We start from the raw sequence: 22,615 nt of genomic DNA, 5'->3' as shown, positions 1-22,615 counted from the left end.
TTTTTGCAGAAGAGACACGGATGCACTTATAATCAAATCTAATCGAATCAGGTTTATTGCCATTTTGCCGTACGAGGACGTGTTTCCTTGGGGATCCATTAATAGATGTATATTATAGGAAGTGGGAGCAAACATCCGTAACAACAACAACAACAACAACAAAAACCCATTCCTCTGATGTATTTAAAACCAGATCCTCTCACCTCTGTGAACGATCTCATTCTTGTGACACCAGTTGATGGCTTTGATGAGCTGGTAGATGTAGCTGCGGACTTTGTCGGGCGGCGCGCCGTTGGGCAGCTCCTCCAGAAGCTCCAGCATGTTCTGTAAACAAACCCCCAACACATTCACTTTTAAAAAGAACCTTTTGAACCTTTGGGTCAAGATTTAGGGTCATAGGATCATTTCTGCGGGTCTAATGGGAAGAATTTTAGTGCGTCTGATGCTCTGGTCTTTAAAAGAGTACCAGGAAATGCTTTCAGTAGCGTTCATTTTTTGACATGCAACTATTTGTGCGAAAAGCCCTTAATAAACAGAGGATTATTATCTAATATAATCAAAATGAGGAAAGAATGAGTAAAAAGTAGGAAAAGGTGAGGAGGAACAGTTGATTTCTGTAACATCTCTCTCTGATGTATCCCAAACGCGTCCCTGGGGAGGTGTTCTCGGCAGGAAGAGACCCTGGTGCCGACCCAGGACAAGTTAGAGAGACTCCATTTCTTAGCAGGATTTAGAATGCCTCAGTAACCTCCCTGGAGGAGCTGAAGGAAAAGGCAGAGGAGAGTGGACTGTCTGGCTTTCCCTGCTCACACTGCTGTCCCCATGACCCAGACCCAGAAAAACAGATGAAGACAAAACTAGAATTTTCGACTTGTCTTTGTATGTGGATCAGTTCGTCTGTGCACCGTTCGCAGACTGTTTGGCAAACAAATGAAGTATTTTGAATATAATGTGAATGAAGTGTTGGCTGTTTCCATCCATCCGTCCATCTTCTACCTCTTTATCCTCCACATGAGAGTCGTGAATACCACACCGTGGATAGGTCGCCAGTCCATCACAGGGCCACAGTGACACCTACTGTCAATTTAGAGCATCCAGTTAGCCTTAATGCCCAAACCTGCATGTTTTTGGAGTGTGGGAGGAAACCGGAGAACCCGGAGAAAACCCTCACACACACACACGAGGAGAACTTGCAAACTCCATGCAGTAAGGCCTGTGTTTCCTTGGATTTCATTTCTTTTCCTTGAGTAAAACCACTGAGCACGAGCTCAGTACCACTAGATGCCGACTCCATCTGTTCTCCCATTTTTCTGCCACTGATCATTTATTCACTTAATCGGGTTGCGCTTAATGTGATGAAATCCAATCCTCCTCGGAATTATTCCCTATTTTGTGCAGACTTTTCGAGTTGTCTTTGATAAGCACAGATCTTTAGTGTGGGGATTCCTCTCCCTGCTCTTCGTGGGATTCTTTTTTTTTACCCTGACAGGCGAGCGAGTGGGGACACCGTACTTAAATGACTTGAGCACAGTACGAAAATAAAGCCTATCATGAAATAAACACTTGGCTGGAAACCCTGGCAACACAGTGGGGAATTCCATTATTCACCAACAGCATAGTTCATATGTTGCCATGGTGACGCCTAACTGAGCAGCCTCAACATCCTGAAAACTAGATACAGCAGAATAGTAATGTAAGAGTCAGTATGTGCACAGTGCGGTGAAATAATAAGCGTCACTCAGCTCACCCTCTCAACATATTCAAAGACAAGGTAGAGTTTCCCTCTCCTGCGAAAAGCCTCCTTCAGCTCCACGATGTTGTCCTGCTTCAGGGTCCGGAGCATCTTCAGCTCCCGGAGCGTCGTCTCCTTGACCTCCTCATTTTCTGTGTAAAGAAAGAGAGAGAGCAGTGACACAGCCGATCGGCTCTTCCTCCGTCAAAACCTTCATCCTCCACTCACCCTCGCTGTCTTTGAACTTCTTGATGGCCACCAGCTCATTGGTTTCCTGTGAAGACACAAGGACGTGACTTGAGTTAAGAGAAGAGAAAACAACTTAAGAGTCAAAATGACAAAATGTACCAGCGTTTCCCTCGAGCAGGATACAAAACTTTAAGGTTGTGTGTAACTTGTGTGAAACCTCTGTCACACCTTGTGCACTTCTGAGTAATGACCAAAACAGTGCAGTCTCTATGACCTAGTTTTTTTCCTTCTCAACTCTACCCACTCTCACACATAAAAAGAGATTTGTATCCGAGGGTATTTGGAGCCGCGTGGTGAAGGAAACAGCAGCTGCTGTTATATAGTACATGCATTTTAAAATATCACACAATCATATTCAAACAAATCCAAAATCATGATCAAAACACAATTATGATGAATAAAAATTACAATATGATTTAAAGCCATAAATTATTACCACACTGGACTGTGTTTAACTATAGTGAGACGTGAATTATTAACAAAATAAAAGGCAGAGAAGTGATCGATTTGTACGTATAAATGACGGATATTATCATTTTCATGCCACGTCCCAGATATAGAAATAATACTTTCTATATATCTGCATCCTGGTAGAGGCTTTCTTTGATGTTGTGGATGTTTTTATTTACTAATAAGGAAGAAATATCGAGGTTAAGGTAAGATCATTCTGTTTATGGCTTTTTAATGAACAGAGTTAAAGTTTGTGGGGCTAAAGACTTTGATAAATGAGAGGAAACTGTGGTTTGGGTGTAAAATGTGAGGATTTTTCCAGAGAAAATAAAGTCACGTGTTACGTGTTCTTGTCATTATGCGCTCTTTCACCTGTAATATACGCCAGGAAAGAGGGAGTTTAGTTTTTTTTATTCACTTCCTCTCAGAGTAAAATGGAGACTGCCTCCAAAATAATTACACTTCTTTTCCTCAACACAACACAGAGTGTGTGACCCCCACCAACCACAGAGATTCTCCCAAATCTGTTACGTTACAGCTCATGCTTGTTAGCTGGCTGGACAAGGCATCCTGGGACATGATGTTAGTGGCGTGTTGGGGTGTGTAGTGTGTAACTGTGCCACAGTAAGCCGCAGAACAGAGGAATGGACAGTGTGTGATCTCCCATGTTGGCAATAAAAGTGCCGCTCAGCACAGCAGAGACGCCTGGATTTATTATGTTATTTATTAAGTTAATTAGCACCAGTGGCTCTTTACTATTGGCGTGTTACCACTTGTTCGCCCGGCACGGTTAAGTTAAGGTACCAGGTACTTTTTTTTAGTTGTCTTTAGTAGTTAGGGTAAAACTATAACCTGTCTCACAACGGTCTAAACCCAGCTCATGTTTCCTATCAGTGGGGGAACAAACCAACGCTTGGTGAATTCTGCTTCACAAAGACAGGAAGAGCCGACATTGAAGGATTTGTATCCAAAAAAAGGTCTGAGGGAACATTGGCCCCTGAGAGTCTTCCCATTATCAAATCTGGCTCTAGTTACTCAGTTATCAGGGGCACACCTGTCAGCTTGGGGCCCCGGGCTATCGCCAGCCCCACTGCAATGCCTCTCCTTGTGCCTCTGCTACTCCACGTTTGCTCGTCCATTGTGCTTCTCTCCTCTGACAGAACAGAGGCAGCCTCAGTGTCAAGTGAGGCCACATGACGAGGAGCGGCTCGTCGCAGGCAGCGCTCTCACTTCTCTCTCTCACAGGAGGCCATTGTTAGACTGAACACGCTGTTTTTTGTTTTTTTACCCAACTTTTTGTGCGTTTACAGATTGTTCACATGAGCATCAATGAAACCCACATAATGCTGACAGTTTAGTTTATAATGAAGGAAAAATATGGTAGCTAATAACAAACTGGGGATGTTTAATATCATGTACATTACTATGAATATTAACGGTGGGTCAAAATGCCGACTTGGTGACATATTGTCATCCCAACTTGTGTAATATGATAATCGATACGCTATATTGTCAATTTTAATTTCATTAATAAATGAAACTTTTATTTATTCACAGACGTTTTTGTTTTCTTCAGTTAGACAGATATCGTGATGTATCGCTTTATAACTGTTTGCAATATATTGATTATCACAGAATCGTTGTATTGTGATGTCATTAGTATCGAGGACCGTGTATCGTATATTGTATCGTAAAATACCCTTTGATTCCTGCCCCTAATACACAGAATGTATGTGTGTGCGCAGCCTATTTCGGCTCCTTGACAGTAACCGCAGCAAAGTTGCTGCCTGTGCTCATGTGTGGTATCTCTGACCTCTACTGATTTACCTTTTGAGTTACTGCCAAGTCAGCAAGTCCCAAAATAGCATCAGACTTGCTTATGTTCAAATGAGCAGGTCCTGATTGTCACATTACACAAAAGAATGAAGCTCGGACTTTTCGCTTTTCTCCACGGGAACATCAGCCCCGACTTTGGAAATGGGAAACATGGGTATTATCAATTGCTGTGCAGAGAGCAGTGAAGCACATTTTTTTGCCTGTCTCTGCTTATATAATCGCTATATTACAGAGTCCTCGCCTCCAACTTCCGAGTCTGAATGTTAATGATCAAGTCAAAGTCAAAGTCATGCGCTCAAGTTTGAGTCGAGAAATTAAGAAACTTCAGTCAGCTCAGCGTCACTTCCGAGTCCTTGACTCAAAATGAAACCCAAGCAAATATAAAATCTGAGGGAGTGACGGCAACAAAATACACAAGTAAAAAAACATCCATTAACTAAAGAAAAACAAAACTTCACTCCAAATAAATGTTTTTAATTCGGTTTTTCTTTTGTCTTCTTTGTTGGTCTTAGTTTATTTGAGAAATATTTTGATAATGGAGTAGTTCCACCTGAACTATGTGCAATGCATTACTTATTTTCCACAAGCAGTGTGAATACTCATGGTTAAATAAGCAGAACATTATAAATGTTTTTATTTTGATCGTCCATTGTTGATTAGTAATCGACAGGTATCACGTCAACACATAATCAGCTCTTATTTATATCTTTTTTTCCCACAAAGTGTAATTTCCCTAATAATCGTGAGTCGACTGTCAATGTGGTTAATATGGTTTGATGTTGTCAACAGATAATCAACCATTAACTTATCATACTTGTGATCACATGTCCACGTGATCCCGTTCACTTTCAAGAGACAGAAGTATAAATCATAAGTATAAATAGTCAACTAATAAGATGCTGACGGACACAATCTACAGAGAAGAGGTTAAATGATGCGGCAAAATTAGCATTCATATCCAAATCAAATCAAATATGAAATGTACTTTAAACATACAGGACAGAAAAAAACAGCAACAAAAAATGGAAATATGCGTTAAATTGCATTTGCCCTAAACACATAAGTAATAAAATAATAAATTAAATAGCAGACCTGGCCTGTATCTTTAATTAATCTGTAATTCAATTCAATTCAAACCTTATTCGGGACACATCTAGTGAGCGGTCCAATGCATAAGTCAACACTTTAGAAACACTTCAAATAACTTATAGTCTATTGACAGTTAAAAGAGCGAGTCGTCTTTCAACTCAAAGGTTGTGGGGTTCAGTCGGGTTCCCTGCCGATGTGTCCTTGAGCAAGACACTTAACCCATGTTGCTGTGAAAGAGGAATGATAGGAAATGTGTGAATGGCAAAAAACTGTAGTGTAAAGCAGTTTGAGTGGTCATCAAGAGAAGAAAAGTGCTATATACAGTAAATACAAACCATTTACCATTGCTATCAAAACAAAGTGTTCCCTAATTGTTTTGCGCGTGGTCTAAACTTAAATCAGGTCACTTCCACTCACTTTTCCTCGCCAATGCGTAACAGCAGTAATTAATTAACGAGTCACGTCAGGACGACAATACCACATAACAATACTGTATAGGAAACACTGGCTAACGTGTAGGTTGTGCTATTGTGACTCCCAAAACACAAATTCGAGTTAACACATAAGCCTCCGTGCGCACACCCACATACGCTAATACAACACTTAAAGTGGCAGAACATTGCACAAACGCTGGCACACGCTTGCTTTGCTAATTAAAATTGTTCCATTGCACACATACTGCACTGCATACGTGTACCGAGGTGTGTATATATATATATATAATGTATATGGGAAAAATTCATTCACATTTATGAGCAGGTTTCATCCTGGCGCTCCAGCCTCATCTTCCTCTTATTACCTGAACTACAGGTCTGCAAGACTCCTAACAGGGTGACCCATTTACCATCAACACAGGCTCCGAATTCAATACCTCCCTTTGTATCTCTTCCTCCCCATCACACACACACACACACACACACACACACACACTCCCTTTGCCACACTTGTCTCCTCTGCCCTGCTTCCAGCTGAGGAAAGTAAAAATAACTGCTCTCTTGCAGCAAAGCTAAAAAGCTTTTATTGCCACGGACTAAGTGTCTGACACAACATGTTAAAAACGAAGCCCAGACAATGTTATGTAAAGTGTGAATCATGTCACGCGTCACTTCCAAGTAACTCGGAGGGGACATGAGGTTTATTAATGCTATGAGCTTGAGAACACGCTGCAGATAAGTGGCCGTGCATTTCTCCATTGAAAACAGTTGCTGCTTTGAGGACGACGAGCAACGAGACTCGAAGATGATGACAAACGGACGCTGTGTTCAAATCAAAACAACCGACCGAGTGCGTGTGTGTCATTAAATCAGTGCAACACACTCGTTTGCATGCACAGTTTAAACTTGCGGAGTCCAGAGTGTACGTGATGAGGAGATAATAGATGTATTGGCCGTGTAGGGTGGTGCTGTATCTCTCATCCTGTTGACCTTTACGTCACAGGAAAACAAACAGTGAGCGGCAAGATGGACGGTGAGATGGACGGTGAGATGGATCGCTGTATGTTTCAACCTGCTGGACATGTCCAAAAGAAAGACCTCGTCTCATCTGGGTTAGAATTCTGACCAGAACCCTGACCAGCTTAATAAATTATAGACGACTAGGCTCCCTACTGCCACCCACTGACATGGAGGAGTATTTCTCTCTGCATCGCTGCCACCGGGACCGTGACTAAATCCTATTTTTCGGGGGCCTGTTTAGTGAAATTGGCTCACTGATTGTTGTAATATGGACTTTCTCTCATGGAGGTTTAAGTCTGGTGCGTTCAGCGACACCAGCAGCAACAGAAGTCACACACTGGAGCTTTAAGAGCAGCACTGCTTCTTTTTTCTTTTTCCTCTGCTTTAACATTAAGCAGCCCTTCACTTGTTGGCTACCCTTGCTGCGTCTTTCGTTTTCATTTTCATGCAGCAGATGTACAGTGTGACGTCCAAACAGTATCTCCTGGAGACGCAATTAAAGGCCCGATCAATAGCAACAATCTCCCTCTCATGCTCGCTCTGTGGTCTGTTGCGCTTCGCTCTCCGCCTCTCTCACTTAAAAAGAAAAACTTCTTTAGTTATTGCACGTAAATCATTTACAAAAAGCATCACCACAGCGTCATCACTATGAGGCTTAGTCTACAGGACACACGGAAGAAACTAACCAACAGAGGCTTAATAACTTTATTATTCATGTGTTTTGTAATAGTAATTCATATCTTCAGAAGTTTCCTGAAATAAAAAATAAAAGGTTTTTAAAGTTTCTTTGTTATCGTTCTTAATATTGTGCTTTCTTTAATTCTTTTACGGTGTACTAACTAGATCCATGGTTCTCAAACTGTGGTGCATGTACGGCCAGTGGTACGCGAGCTTCCTCCGGTGGTAACAAATAAGAAACAAACAAAAATCTCCCTCTCCATCTTAATCTAATTTGACTTAGATTAAGTGGAGTGGCTCAGTGGTTAAGACGGGTACCCTGTGTGCAAAAGACTTCATGGTTGCAAGTTCAACTCCACCCCTGGCAGGTTGTATTCAATTCCCTTGTAAGTTGCTTGGGATAAAAGCGTCTGCTAAATGTAATGTAATGTAATGTAATGTACCAGTGTGTGAACCCTATTTACACCCCTGTATTTCAACATTAGTGATAATGGTGTTACTTCCATAATTTTCTCAACTGAATTAGATAATGAGTTTTATTTCTTTTACAGTGTGTGACAGTTGTCTTATCTATATTGTATAGGTGTCTAATCTCAATTGTTTCAAAAATGATATTAGGATATTGATTAGTTCATGCTATGTCATGCTCCGTCACGTTTTAAATCGATGGTAGAAAGAATATTTAAAAAAATGTGATTGTAAGTCAAATCACATTGAAACGTCTCACAGAAAATTCACAATTACACATTTTCCCCCCCCCCAAAATTGTTCTGACCTAAGGCTGAGTTCAGTGCCGGCGGGAGCACCGTGTCTCTGTGTTCAGACAAATTGCTCTTCTGTTCAGGCAGAAACGGTGGACTCTGCAAACATCAGAGGATTCTGACTCCACATGTTATTCTCACGGCGAATACTCACAAATCACAGCGCTGAACTGTTGTTAACAATGACCTTACTCTGAGCACAAACACTCACGCGACACGCGCGTTCTCTGGGAGATGAAACAAAGGTAAGGTGTCAAACAGTTTCCACAGTCACTGACGGCTGCGTTTTGTGTTTAACGCCGCGCAGCGCTGCTGCTGCTGCTGCTGCTGCTGCTGCTGCTGCTTTCATTCAGCTTTCATCAGCCTCGCGGGCTGCTGAAATGTCAGCCTGCAACTTCCTTTCTGCTTACCATGTCATTTAGTGCTTGCATACTTGGAATTTTCACTAGCCGTCTGTAATTTATGGCTCTTTTAAAATTTTCATGAAGCGGAGCTCGGAAAGGACTGTTCACGGCCTTAAATGAGAGAAACGTGCACAGATGGGACACGCGAGGAAAATGCACAACAGAACAAACGCCAATCATTCGGAGTCATGAATAAACATGACCTGTTTTGTGTGATTTCTCTTTCATCCGTTGATTTGTTCGCGATTCTTTGAATATTTCAGCTTCACATAATCTCGAGTGGGGAAAAGAATAATACATGACCGCAAATCAATTAAGATTTAGATCCCTTTTTGTTTAAGGGAGGAACACCTTGGTGTAGCAACACGTGGTGGCTCTTCAATAGGGGGCGCTAAGGCCGTCCGACCTGTTCCACACTGGTCCCACATGAAAAAGAATCACAGACTTTCATTGATTTAAAAAAAAAAAAAAAATGTTTTGCTTAGTCAGTAAAATGTATAATCTGGAGTAAAAAATATACATTTTAAAGGGTTTACATTGTCGAAATTTGCATGTGAGTAAGAGATAAGGTGAATTATTGTTATTTAATTATTTGTTTGTTATTTGCTTAATTTTCTCATTTCTGCTCCCTGATATTTAAAGTACAACAGTATTTCTGATTTTAGAGCTCAGTAGTGCTAGAACTGTATCATGAATAGTGCCAAAAATGAGACAAATTGATTAGAATGTCAACAAAACCCTCTGACATCACAACATTTTGACTCTGGAGACCGTGAAATCTGGTATTTCAAACAAACAAACAGACTCTACAACCTGAAAATGATGCATATTAGAGGAGAGGTGATGCAGCGATCTCCTCTAAATGGTGGAAAGAAAAACAAAAGAAGTGCACAAGAATCATTTCCATGAAACGTTGTTGTCTAAACACCTCAAAGATTTCATTTAGCACACCAATTACTGCACGGTAAAAAAAAATATATGTTGTATTATTTCAGACGCAAGCAACATTAGCAATTCTGAACGTATGCCAGTGATATCCATTTTTAAAGCCTTGGTACATGACGATCAGACATGCTTGACGGAGTGAGATTATCATCTGTTAGACTGATATCAGATAAATGATTCATTTATATCTCATTTTTCAACAGGATTAAATGTGGAAATTGGTTTTTTTTGTAGCTTCCACAGCTCCTCGCACTCTCTCCCCAGTAAAGGGCAACTAAAATTACCTGCAATGACAATTTTTAACTCGGCTTTTTGAGACGTGTTGAATAAAAAAATGGAGAGAACTCTCAGCTGTGGCCTAAATTGAGCTTTCTTCTTCTGTCTTGTGTTGGAAAAACAGATACACAGTAAGTGTCTTTGGCACATTTCTGGCATGGCGCTAAAATAACTGCAATATTTCTGTAAAAAAATTGATTATTTATACTCTGCGTATCTGGGGTAACTTTGGAAAACTGATTTATTTATATTTTATATTGGTAAACTGACCTCGTAACTCTTTGTCTTCTCACTAGTTGAAATATTCACAGTTTTAGGCGTACTAATGTTAACACAAACTAAAGTAGGGAAGAAGGACAGGTTGAAAGGTATATTATGTAACAAATGTATTGTATTAAGTCATAAAATGACCATGATGTGTCATCAGAGATTAAGGATAATTAGGGTTAGGTATATGGATTACACATCTGTTACCATCCTGTCATCGGCGACAGGATTTGGTACGCGTACTTTCCATTACCGCAGTTCCTAGACTGTTTGCGATATCTAGAAAATTAAAAAAACTATGGACTGGCGATCTGTCAATTTCAGGATACACCCTGTATCCCATTTTTTGACAATTCTACAGCCATAAAATCAAAATAAATCCAGACGGCTTGATTGTCACGATGGTCTTAAGAGGGTTAAATCCTCCTTTGTGGGCCACAAACTCCTAATAACGCTGCTCATATCACATGGACACACAGGTTTACACTAAGGGAGGAAACAGGTTGTGTGATTTCTTTGTAACAAACTTCTTTATAGTCATTGTGTTTTTCGGAGATAAAAAAACCAAAAAACTAGCAGAAGCTCAAAAAGCCAAAGCCTTGTTTTCTTCGCTGTGCTTCACCGTCTACATATCCAAAATTGTTTCATAATCTCCATAACCTCTCAATCCAAGCGCTCCAGAACACACACTGCACATCACAAGAGAAAGTTATTTTCTGTCTTACCTTGTGTCTGCACTTAAGCACCACTCCATATGCTCCTGCACACAGAAAAAAAAAAGGTGTTAAACATCTTTCCCGTCCCAAGACTTGAACCAAACTTAGTGCGATATTCAGCCACCACTGAAACAGTTAAAGGGATAGTTCATAGTTTTGAAATGAGGAGGAAAATGATTTATTATCCACACACTTTCACCGCATGGCACTGTCATTCCCACAAACCCATCTGAGAGCTGGTCTCTTGCTCTCACAGATAACACAGCAGCTGACAGAGACAGAGGGAAAAACAGATTTCAGCCACTTCACAAGAAGCTCCTCTAATTAAATATTTGCCTGCTCATATCTGAAGAATAGGTTTGCCTCTATCCCCTAATCTGTAAACAGAATGTAAACTAGCACCCCAGCACCAAAGTCCATGGAGGAAATCAGCAATTTTATATCACGGCACACAGGAGGAAATCCACTGCTGCAGCTTTAATAACTCAAATATGTTATCTTATATGACCTCCTTCTTTTTTTAAACTCTTAGTTCAGTTTTACCACAAAAGTGACACAAATTCTCAAAAGAGGCATTCAAAGACCACAAACTCTTGCGTTCCCATGAGCTAAAAACACTGATTTTTCTCTATGGACTTTGGTGAGGGAGAGTGAGCTGTAAACAAACTGCAGTTTCCAGTGGGGAAAAAGCTGTCTAACGGTAAGATAAAGCAGGAAACATATTCTTAACATAACATAGACTTATGCAGGTGTAGATATTTTTCAATCTGCACCTTTTTTCAATGAGCCTTTTGCTAAGGGGCTAAAATGTGTTTTCCCTCTGCATTAATAGCATTTTGCAATTGCAAAAATTCCCTTAAAAATCCCCTAAAAAGGAATTGTGATATTATTGGTATCATGGACCATGTATCGTCTATCCTATCGTGAGGTACCCTGTGATTACTTGACATATGCACCATGTAATCCTTCATATTTCCTAACGTGTGAGAGCTGCACCTCTGTGTGTGTGTGTGTGTGTGAGCACTGAGAGAAGGAGAAAGCAAAACAGGCTGAAAAGGACAGAATCTAATTTTCTTCCTGAATACGCTAAATTGCAATTTCACACATTGCGTCGTCCAGTCATGTACCAGGGTTTACTCATATGACATGAAATAACATAAGTAAATAAGGAATACAATGTTCAAGAAGCCAAAAAGGAATCTTTTTTGAGGACACCTTGGCCTTGACCTTTAACCTCAGGCCATGAAAACTGACACTGGTTACATTTGTGCCAATGAGACGTTGTTCTTTTCCACTGACGAGGCCAGAAGGGGCTCTTACATGCAATACTATCAGAACTGACAGAGGGAGCGTTTGTGCGTATACATCAGCATCACAGCGGCGGGTGGGGTCAAGAATCGCTTATATTGTCAGACTGCTGGATGACCAATTCATTATCTTATGACTTTTTTTCTGTCATACTCCAAACGTGTTTGCAGCCGCTTTACCAGCACAATGTTGCCGGTTGCCTCGGTCTGTCTTGACATAAACAACAAACAAATCACTTCCTGTGTGCAGTGTGGGAATGTTGCCAAGGTAACTCGATATCCGTGATACTGAGAGTCGTGTGAAGCTTGGCGACTCAATCAACACTGTGTGAACTCATTTGACGAAAGATGACAATACAGATGTATAATCTCAACCAGTGGTAGCTGTGCTATTTAAAGGCAAAAACAATCTTCTTTTTTTTTTCTCTATGTATGGAAAAAAAAATCAGCACATCGGGAACATATTGTTTTTCAGAAAGATGGATGATGAAACCAATTATTTATAATGTCACATTCAGGGGTTCCTGTGTGAATTGGTGATTTGGGAGCCCATCACACATCTGTGCGGAATAATAATTTCACACAAACACTGTTTGAATAAGAACAAATGACCACATGTTTTTACAAATCACAGCTTGGGTGAAAAATATTTCGGGAAAAACCTGTTTGCAGTGTTATTTATGGGGAGCTATGACGGTTCGCGGCCTGGACGGACGATGAGAGAAACTGCATCTGTCATAGGTTACAAGTACAATTTTGAGTTTATAAGCGATAAGGACGAGGAGACATCAACTAATCATGAGCTGAAAGCACATGATTTTTTTTTTCCTGAGTCACTTTTGAAAGACTTTGGAAATAAAGCCACGGTTCTCAAACTGTGGTACATGCACCACCGGTGGTACGCGAGCCTCCTCTAGTAGTATTTTTGTAATTTTTACCAGAAAAAAGAATCCCAAAAAATTCTAATAATTAGAGTCTTATCTCTCGCTCCACCTTAATCTAATGTCACTATACCAGTGTGTGAGGTATATGTGAGGAAGAGGAGGATGATGAGAGAGAGTAAATGACCTTATTGGGAATAAATCTGCCTCCTGTGAAAAGTCTGGAGCTGACGTTGCTCGGCCTAAATTTACGCCACTGTATTTTAACGTTTACTGTGATAATGGTGTTACTTCGAGAGCTCAATATTTTCTCAGGTGGTGCTTGGCATAAAAAAAGTTTGAGAACCACTGTGATGAAGTGTTTGTTAGGGCTTGTTAATTAAAGTCAATCATTTGTTCAGTTGGCAGCCAGGTCTCATTAAACTCTTAAAGGCTAAAATATTCAAACAAAATGTTTAAAAACAAATTAAACCTTGTAAAAACCTTGTAAACCTTTGTGTATGTACTGTATATGTGTTTTGATTCAATCACATTTACTGATGTACATTAGACGACAGCGTCCAGTAATCTCTGGTTCTTCTCTCATTAGTGAGAGAGTGAAGCCACAGTTGTACAGTTGTCAGTCCGGCTCACTGCTCTCAGCCACTAATGACCACGCTGCTGTCTGAACGACTTAAAGGCCACAGCGTTTAATCTGTGACGGACATTTATGTGGAATATCTGAGAGTCATTTACATCTAAATATTCAAAATAATTGATTTCAGTCGTCTAACTTTTTGACCCTTCATCAAGAATCAAATTTCTGTGCATGTTTTACTGTGACAGGAATAAGAACATGACATAAATCTACTAGAGCTGAAACAATTAATCGATTATTAATCGATTACTAAATTAATCGACAACTATTTTGATAATCGATTAATTGGTTCAAAGCTTGTATTAGAGAGTAGAGTAGAGTATTTTCTTCATTTCTTTGCTCTGGATAACAAAGAAATCATTAAAAATTCATCATTTTGGTTTGTGGACATTTGAGAACATCATCATTTCCAGGTTTGACAAACACCAATCAACATTTTATATGGTTTTCTGATATTTTATGGACCAAACGATTCATTGATTATGAAAATAATCATTAGCTGCAGCTCTTAAATCTACAGTCAAAATACATTTTTATCATGGTCCAGCTTTAGATAAATCATCCAGACGAATCTATAAACTGACTATTCTGGTCTAATAACAATCAGCTGGTCAATTCATTCACCTGCAACTGGTACACATTCTTATTTGGTTCATTGTGAGGAGAAATATTTGGTTATTTTGGGGCGCTTTCACACCAGGATAGTCTGGGGGACTCGGATCGATCGGGCAGGGAATCCCAAAAAATGTTCACACCTTCATTTAGCTTGGCTTCGCTTTCACGCTGCACTTTTGTAAGCGAACACAACGAACACAAGAAGCTGCCCAGTGTGAGCAGCAGTGAGGCAGCGAGTAATCCAGCATGTTGCTCTGTACATGAGACGAATGCAGCAGTGCCGGAAAAGACGGCGGAGAGCCAGAGACTACGACGTGCTGCTGTGGTTACACAGACACCGAGCGAGGATTTAAAGGATTTCAGACCACTCACCACTCATTTCAATCACTCCCTCTCTTTGGTTTGCTGGATAGACCGTTGGCCTTTCCAAGACCAAGACCCACGTTTTCAGGCGGACCAGATTTAGCTTGTTTGGTCGGCACCAGAGTTCGGTTGAGCTTTCACACCCACCCAAACCAAGGGGACTATCAAAGGAAAGGAACTCTGGTCAGATTAAAGCGGACCAAATCGCTCTGGTTGTGAAAGCGCCCTTAATGAAGGATTACATCCAAACAGTGTCCCGTCCTTTGACCCAGAATGTGAACTAAGAAGTGCTCTCTTGTGTTAAACCCTGGTGTCGTCAGTGCTTGGGCAGCTTGCGATGCTGTGCATTTCCACTGCACTAATTCTCCTCAAACTCATCTCTCTGGTGTCCCAAATTCTGTCTCAGTTCACCGATTAATTTCGGCCTGTTGTGCTGCGCTGGTTTCCTGCATGTGGTTCAGTTACAGTGTGACACATCCTGCAGATTATAGTCTGTCAGGATGAGGGAGGAACGAGCCCTTTGAGCTGCACAAAAGGTTTCTTAACATGAAACACCAACTCAGGGATTTCACTGACAGTCACTAAAGCATGGTTGACAAAAAAATATCAAATTGAAAAGAATTGGTGAGGAAAAAGTGGCTTTTCTGTTGGAGCGGATAAACACAGCATTGAAGATGACAAACTCAAGCATTTTTCGGTCAATCTTTGGGGTCATGCATTGTGCCCGCACTACTGAAGGCATCTCTGTGTGGAGTTTGCACATTCTCTCCATGCGTACTCTGGCCACAGTCCAAAGACCTGGATGAGATTAGGTTAATTAAACACTCTAATTTGTGTGAATGTGAGAGTGAGTGGTTGTCTGTCGATGTACGTTTGCCCTGCGATGGAATAACGACCTGTCCAGGTCAGCTGGGATTGGCTCCAGCTGCTCCTGTGACCCTCACATGGAGGACAAAGCGGCTGAAAATGGATCATTCATTCTTTTATTCATTACCTCTGCCAAGGTTTATAGACACACATGTCTGTTGGGAAATAGTTTGGTACGGTATGCATTATTTATTTTATTTTTTTGCATTTCCATTGGGAAATAACTGAAAAATAACTGGCCTCCATCCATTCCATTTTTACCATTAACAGTATCTTTACCTCAAGTAAACACAAGCTCGACCCAGAACCGTAACATACTGTACTAAACCGAAGCATACCATGATGGCGGCAACACAGCATTAGTCTCTCTGCAAGCAGGATAACTCAAAAAGTAAAAGAAATTTGGATTACATTTTTGTAGGCGTGACCCATTGAACCCACGGATTACTTTCTGTCACTCATTCATTTGTAATCTGCCATTTCTGGGTAAAGTTGGAGCCAATCCAAGCTGTCATTGGGGAGAAATTGCAGGATACACCCTGACAATTCCCACCAGCCTATCATCATAACGACATGCAGAGACCAACACTCACACTCATACCTTTGGACAATCAAGATTCCCGGTGAACCTAATCTACAGTGTGCGTGTCTTTGGACTGCGGGCTACTGAAACGCCCACGTTCACATTACAATGCAGTTGATATGACCTCAGTGGCTCTGATCACAGGATCAGTAGGTGAGCAACTGTACATGTTGTCCTCATGTTCTACAAACATGCACTAAAAAAACAAAAAAACACCCACCTTCTCCCACAATGCCAAGGACTTCAAACTTATTCATCACATCACCAAGGGTGGAATCTCCTCCAGCAGGTGAAATGAGCTGCTCGGATTTTAGTGTGGAGGCTCCGGGTTTGACCAGCAGCTGACGGAATAAACTGTAGAGTCCAGGAGAAATGTGGCCCACATACACTCCATCTTCACTTCATCTTCTTCTTCTACTCTGTCCCTTGCTGTAAATCTTTGTCCAACTCCCTTTATTCCATGGCTTGATGCTGTGTCACTGGCACCTCTATCCAAACCTCAACACGATCGTACCTGCAAGATCAGAACAAAGAAGCACAAGTGTTCAAATGAGCCGTCAAAGGTTCACACAGAGGTCCAACTTCCCATCATTCTTTGCACAGGCGGCAGCACGCCGGTGGTATTCCTGGCACAGACGCTATAGCTATCTAGGACATGTACATCTAGAGAAAGGCATTTCCTTCAGGACACATTTAAATCATGGATGACTTATGCATTATTTCCTAACACTCATCTTATCCCTTCTATTCCAATGAGCTGCTCATTCAACCAGGACTGACCATCACTGGCAGGCAGCAGTATTAAAGGGGCAGTGTGTAACTTTTAGAACGGCAGAAATTGAATTCACTACCAATAAGTGTTTGTATAAATGTGTAGTCACTTTAAAATAAAAACAGTTTGGTATTTGTAGCCTTAGAATAAGCCTTTTACGGCGCTTTTCCACCTCCATACTGTAGTTCCAGCACGACTCGACTCGACTACTTGTTTTTTTTTTGTTGCTTTTCCATCGGTGATAGTACCTGGCACTTTTTTGGTACCTGCTCTGGCGAGATTCCAAGTGAGCTGAGCCGATACTAAAATGTGACGTCGACAGACTGCCGGCCCCTGATTGGTCAGAGAGTGTCGTCACTGGAAGAGTCATGAGCGCCACGTCCAACACAGGAATCAAATCCTGAAAACATGCTTTAATCTCTTACACATAGCGAGGAAACGATTCTGTGAACAAATCTTTTTAACCATTTGATTCTAATGATTCAGTTACACCAAAAACAACTGCTTTTACAAGTCATTAGTTTGTGTGCGACGTGTATAAAAAGATGTCACAGCAGTTTCATGCAGCCGTGCTATGTGACTCCACCCACGTTGAGGAGGTTACTATAGTAATGGAAAACGATACCAAAACCGAGTCGTGCTGGAACTGTATAGTGGAAAAACACTATTATAGGTATTTTGGGAATTGGCCTTGCTTTGAGGAGGCCGTCATCTTGTGCCACCAGGTTTCATGTGTTGCAGCATGAGCTTACGCAGCAGATAAAGAGGAACATAAACCGTATTCATAAACAACAAGGAAGGAGGTAAAACTGGGGGAGAGGAGGAGAGAGCTGTGCAGTCATGTTTCCATCATTTCTGGTATGCTCAGGTCATGGGTCAGGTAACTTTGAAGTTTAAAGCCAGTTAGATGGACTATATAACTTAATACCCCATGTTGCTCCTGACAGCTGTGTGTGTATGACGAGTGATAGGAAATGTGCTGCACATAGGTGTGAGTGAATGGGTGAATGGCACATCTTAGTCCTCACTTACATGTCTAAGCAACTATTGGATTTTGGGACGTCGTCCCCATAGTTTCAACCGCTGACATTGGCGGTGACATATTTATAGTGACATGAAACAGATCTTGGATGGACTGCAGTAAAATGTATTACATATTCATGAAATGGGATTAAGTCGGCCAAACTTTGATGACCTGAAACAGCTGCTCAAATTTTTATTAAATCAAGTAAAATGTCTCAACATCTCCTAGATGGGTTGGCACAAAGTGCATGCTTTTTACATCCTACTGATATTTTTCGGAGACCCCGTGACTTTCCTGCAGCGAGGCGACTTCTGTGGTTCGTGGCAAAATGCCACAACAGCAATTTAACATACTGTCATTGATGTTATTGTGAACAGAAATGATGATTTGTACGCTGTGTGCCCTTCGAAAAAACAGGCTCTGTCACGCAAAACTATCAGACCTGACTGAGGGAGCGTTTGTGTGCATGCGCCAGCAGCGCAGGGGTGGGTGGGGACGAGAGGTGTTTATTCCAACTGTTTGTCAAGCAGTAGATTTCACTTCTGAGTCTAGAGCGCTGTGTGCAGCTGTCTCGCTTTTAGTGGCTCAGTGTTTGTCTGTCTTGACATAAAACAAAGCACCTCCTGTGCGCAGCGCGGTAGTGTCACCGGGTGACACGAGATCGAAACACTGCTCTACTGAAAAACACACAAGACAGTCGTGTGGAGCTGATGAATCATTTTTTTACTACAGTTTGTATGTAACATGCACTTGTTTGCATTTCAAAGTTGGACATTGCAGACGACAAACTCAGCGATTCAGTATTTTTGCTTTAGGAGCTCAAACGTCTCAGAGTAATTGAATCCAAAGGCTCAGATCTCCTCCCGTCACACATCCACAACAAGCCACGGTTATGAAATGCCGCCTCTGTGATGTGGACACTGCTGGAGAGGAACAGTCAAAGCTTCTTCGCAGTTACCAGTCCAACTTTGTTGCTATAACGCTTGATTTTTTTTTTTGTTTTTTTCAGCAGCGCACACAACACTTTAATGTTGATTTGGCTCATGTGTCTGTGTGGGCGTTTTCCTATGCAGTGTACACTCCACACAGCCAAGTCTTTCCAGGGGAAGAGGTAAGGTGGAAGTTGAGGCTATCCATGGCTAGTCATGGATAGGACCATCATGCAACTGCCACAGTGGGGGGAAAGGTTACACCCAGGATGGAGAAACCTATAGGATGCATTAGTATAATAAAATGAGGACAGCACAGAGCCAGTTTATTGGTACAGTCCTTGCAGGCTGCTAGTAAATGGAAACAAGCACAGTTTGAAGCTCTGGAATGGAGTGAAATCCCCCTGTTGGTGTCTGCATATCACAGCTATATCAGGAAATGTGTGTGTTGGAGGCTGAATTTTACAGGCAGGTGCGTGCATCCGCGTGCGCAAGGGCATTCGTTCGCGTGTACAAGCGGTGTGAGTGTGTTTTAGTGTGTGTGCGTGTGTGTGTATGTGCGTGTGTGTGATAGAGAGAGGGGTTGTAATGCTGCTCTGTCTCTGCACCGAAACTGCGTCTCTCCATCGTCGCTGCGTTGCGGAGCGCACCCGCACCACCACCACCACCACCAGTCCATCATCGCTTTCCACGCGTTTCCTCAGCCTACACAGCAACCACTGCACGCACATTACAACATAGTTCACGACCATGTCCATGACAGTGTTGCACAACAACGTCCACGAACAGCGTTTAACCCACAAACACACACATTCAGACCCAGAATTCCACGCTAAAAAAAAAACAAAAAACACGCACACACACCAGAAAATGGATAAAACAGATGAAACAGACACCAGTCGCAGCTTGACCACCGTGAAACCAACGCACCTTTATTCATTTATTTATTTATTTATTTTACCTGCAGATGTGATGGTGAAGGAAGCTCAGCCTGTGAAACATCATGCGTGGAAAACGATGATATGGGAGGACGAGGCAGCATCATGTGGTGTGACAGTGTCGGCGGAGGCCTGTGCGCGTCGTGACACGAGCAAATGTCCTACTCACTTAGTCCGAGGATGAGGATGAGCGTGAATCCGCAGGCACGGCGCCGATGAGGGACTGATCCATGTACCGTTAACGCTCCTTCACACACGGGCTCCGGGCTCATCGCAGCCTCAGCAGCATCAGCTGCTTATAGCAGCAAAAACCGTCATCGCTCTCCGACTGAGCGACGGTGCGCGCAGCCAATGGGAGCGCGGACGTCGGCGGCGCGATCCAGCGGTGGTTTTTATGGATTTGTGTGGACTGCTGTGAGGTGAGAGATCCACTCAAACTTTGCTCAGTGGAATCTATGAAAGTCCTGCTCAGTCAAATCTAAAAACACGGACGCCCTTTTTCTCCATCGTAGAGATTTTATACTGTTATGATCCTTGATAAAAAAAACAAAAAAACCTTCCTTCCTATAAATACCACCTATTCTTGGCTAGAGGTCGCCTGATTCAGGGCCGGTCCTAGCCTTTATGGGGCCCTAAGCTGAATTTGAAACCGGTGCTTGACAATTATTGATTTAACAATTATTGATTTAACAATTATTGATTTTAACAATTTCTAGGGATGTCCCGATACAACTTTTTTGTGTGTCTGATAACGATACCAGTATCAAAAAATCACAATAACAACAATATCTACCGATACTGATATTAGTCTGATAAAGTCATTTTAGACCATTTATGAACATATGAAGCTGTTAACAACACATTTGTGATCCAGTGATTTTAAACCAGTATCGGATCGATACAGATTCCCATCCACACACTATCCGGGGGCCCCTATTAATTAGGGGCCTCCAAGCAGCTTAATAGGCTTAATATGTGACTATTCAGGTGAATTATAACCCAATTGGTGAATTGTTGCTTTTATTTACAAAATAAATAAAAATAAAATAAGTTTACAAAATAATAAAACTAAAACGAGGTTTGCGCTTAAACTTCATTTGACAAAAGTAAAGTTTCAGTTTTGTGTGTTTAAAGATCCAGCATGTGACATTTAGGAGACGTTATTGGCAGAAAATGGATACAGTATTTATAGGATTAATATCTTGTACTGGGGTTATACACGGCGGAGTAGTGGCTAGTGTTGTTGCCTTGCAGCAGGAAGACACGAACAAGGGCCTTTGTGCATGGAGTTTTATTTACTTAGTGAATTGTTGTTGGTGATGTAAGCACCTTTTGCAGCTATGTCAGCTGGGATCCTCATGTGGAGGATAAAGCGGTTCATCATGGATGAATTAATGATTTTTTGTTGAGCAATTTTGCACTTACTTCTATAAAGATCATCATCTGCCAAAGGAAAACCCGCATCGATCGGCATCTATTCATGATCTAAAATCAGAGTGATTTTCCACTCAAACGCTGGAAGTGGGTTTGCTTCTCAGTGAAGAAGGAATTAGAAACATCTCTTTGAACCTTTAATGCATCAGCCACAGCCACCTTTCTCCCAGAGGCCACGTCTGCTGTGTTTGACCTCCATTCTTTCAACGCAACATCACTGCAGCAGCTTTGTCGTATACAGTAAACGCTGCTATAATAAAAAATAAATAAATAAATAAATAAAACCTTCATCCTTCAGATACCATATATGTCAATCAAAATGCAAGGACTGTCTTTAAGTAAAGGGGAGCAACATCACACAGTAAAGTACTAAAGGTCATGTATTAAAATCACTGCTGACATGACATTTAAGTAAATATATACAAGCAAACACCAGTTTCCATATGGAGAGTGACCTTTTTCCTCCGTGTTGTTAACATAGTGTACTGGACTATGTTGATGAAATAACACATGAGCTGCTTTTCTGATGGTAATATTTATTCGTGGGCTACTTTATAAATTGTTATGCTTTAACAGTGCACCATTTTTTCTCACTCCAGTGGCTACCAGTGCGTTTAAGAATTGAATTTTAAAGTTTTAATGTCTGTTTTTAAAGCCCTTAACGGCCTTTCCCCAGAAATTTTAACTGTTCATCCACCCAGCTTCTGCTTGACGTGTCCAGGTCAAGATACAGGTCAAGCTTTTCTAATTCTTTTATTTCACTTTTTATTCTTTTGTGTTTTTTCATGGTTTCATAAATTAGTTTTTATACTATGTGTTTTTAATAATGCTGTGTGTCTGTAGTGCTTTTATTTTGTAAAGCACTTTATGGTCACCTGTGGGTTGTTGTTGCTATAGAATTAAAGTACATTACATCACATTACACCATTACTATTATTGTTATTATTATTATTAGTAGTATTATTATTATTATTATTATAATAATAATACTCTATTTGAGTCTTATCATATCACAGGTTACTTTATGTAAGTACTCCAGCCAGCATGTCCATGTGGCCCCATAAGGTTTATATTCAGGCTGACAATATGGGTCCACAGTGGGTTTGTCCGTGGTGGCCCCCACCCACCTGTGTTGGCCCCACATGGGCTTCCCATGTGGAGTCCATGTCAATGAAACCACATGGGACATTCATAATTTCCCCACTTCAAGGCTATTTCCACTTCAGTAGCCTGGAAAGTCTTCTAAGTGGACATGGGCTTGAAGTAGGTAAACACGGGTGGGGCCAACATGGAAACTGTGGGCAAACTCGCTTGGGACCCATATTGTCAGCCCTGAATGAAACCATTACGGAAATGTTGCTGGGGAAACTGTCAGATACATGAACAGGTAATTATGTCTATAAGATAA

The 22,615-nt window shown here is 41.3% G+C and overlaps 1 protein-coding gene across 5 annotated transcripts in view; it reads right to left on the bottom strand.

Moving 5' to 3' along the window:
- The window catches only part of LOC131459479 (cyclin-dependent kinase-like 5), a 40,769-nt gene extending 20,780 nt beyond the window's left edge, over positions 1 to 19,989 (bottom strand). For all 5 annotated transcript variants that reach the window (XM_058629356.1, XM_058629359.1, XM_058629361.1 and 2 more), the window contains exons 1-6: positions 19,797 to 19,989; positions 16,331 to 16,624; positions 10,867 to 10,901; positions 1,961 to 2,006; positions 1,748 to 1,884; positions 204 to 324 (exon numbers count right to left, since the gene is read on the bottom strand). In XM_058629356.1, the coding sequence (XP_058485339.1) occupies positions 204 to 324; positions 1,748 to 1,884; positions 1,961 to 2,006; positions 10,867 to 10,901; positions 16,331 to 16,367 (376 nt within the window). In that variant the 5' untranslated portion in view covers positions 16,368 to 16,624; positions 19,797 to 19,989. The remainder of the gene's footprint in view (positions 1 to 203; positions 325 to 1,747; positions 1,885 to 1,960; positions 2,007 to 10,866; positions 10,902 to 16,330; positions 16,625 to 19,796) is intronic.
- Positions 19,990 to 22,615: the final 2,626 nt, after the last annotated feature.

Source organism: Solea solea, chromosome 5 (genome assembly GCF_958295425.1).
Source record: "Solea solea chromosome 5, fSolSol10.1, whole genome shotgun sequence".
Classification (NCBI taxonomy): Eukaryota; Metazoa; Chordata; class Actinopteri; order Pleuronectiformes; family Soleidae; genus Solea; species Solea solea.
This window is presented reverse-complemented; position numbering and strand designations above follow the sequence as displayed.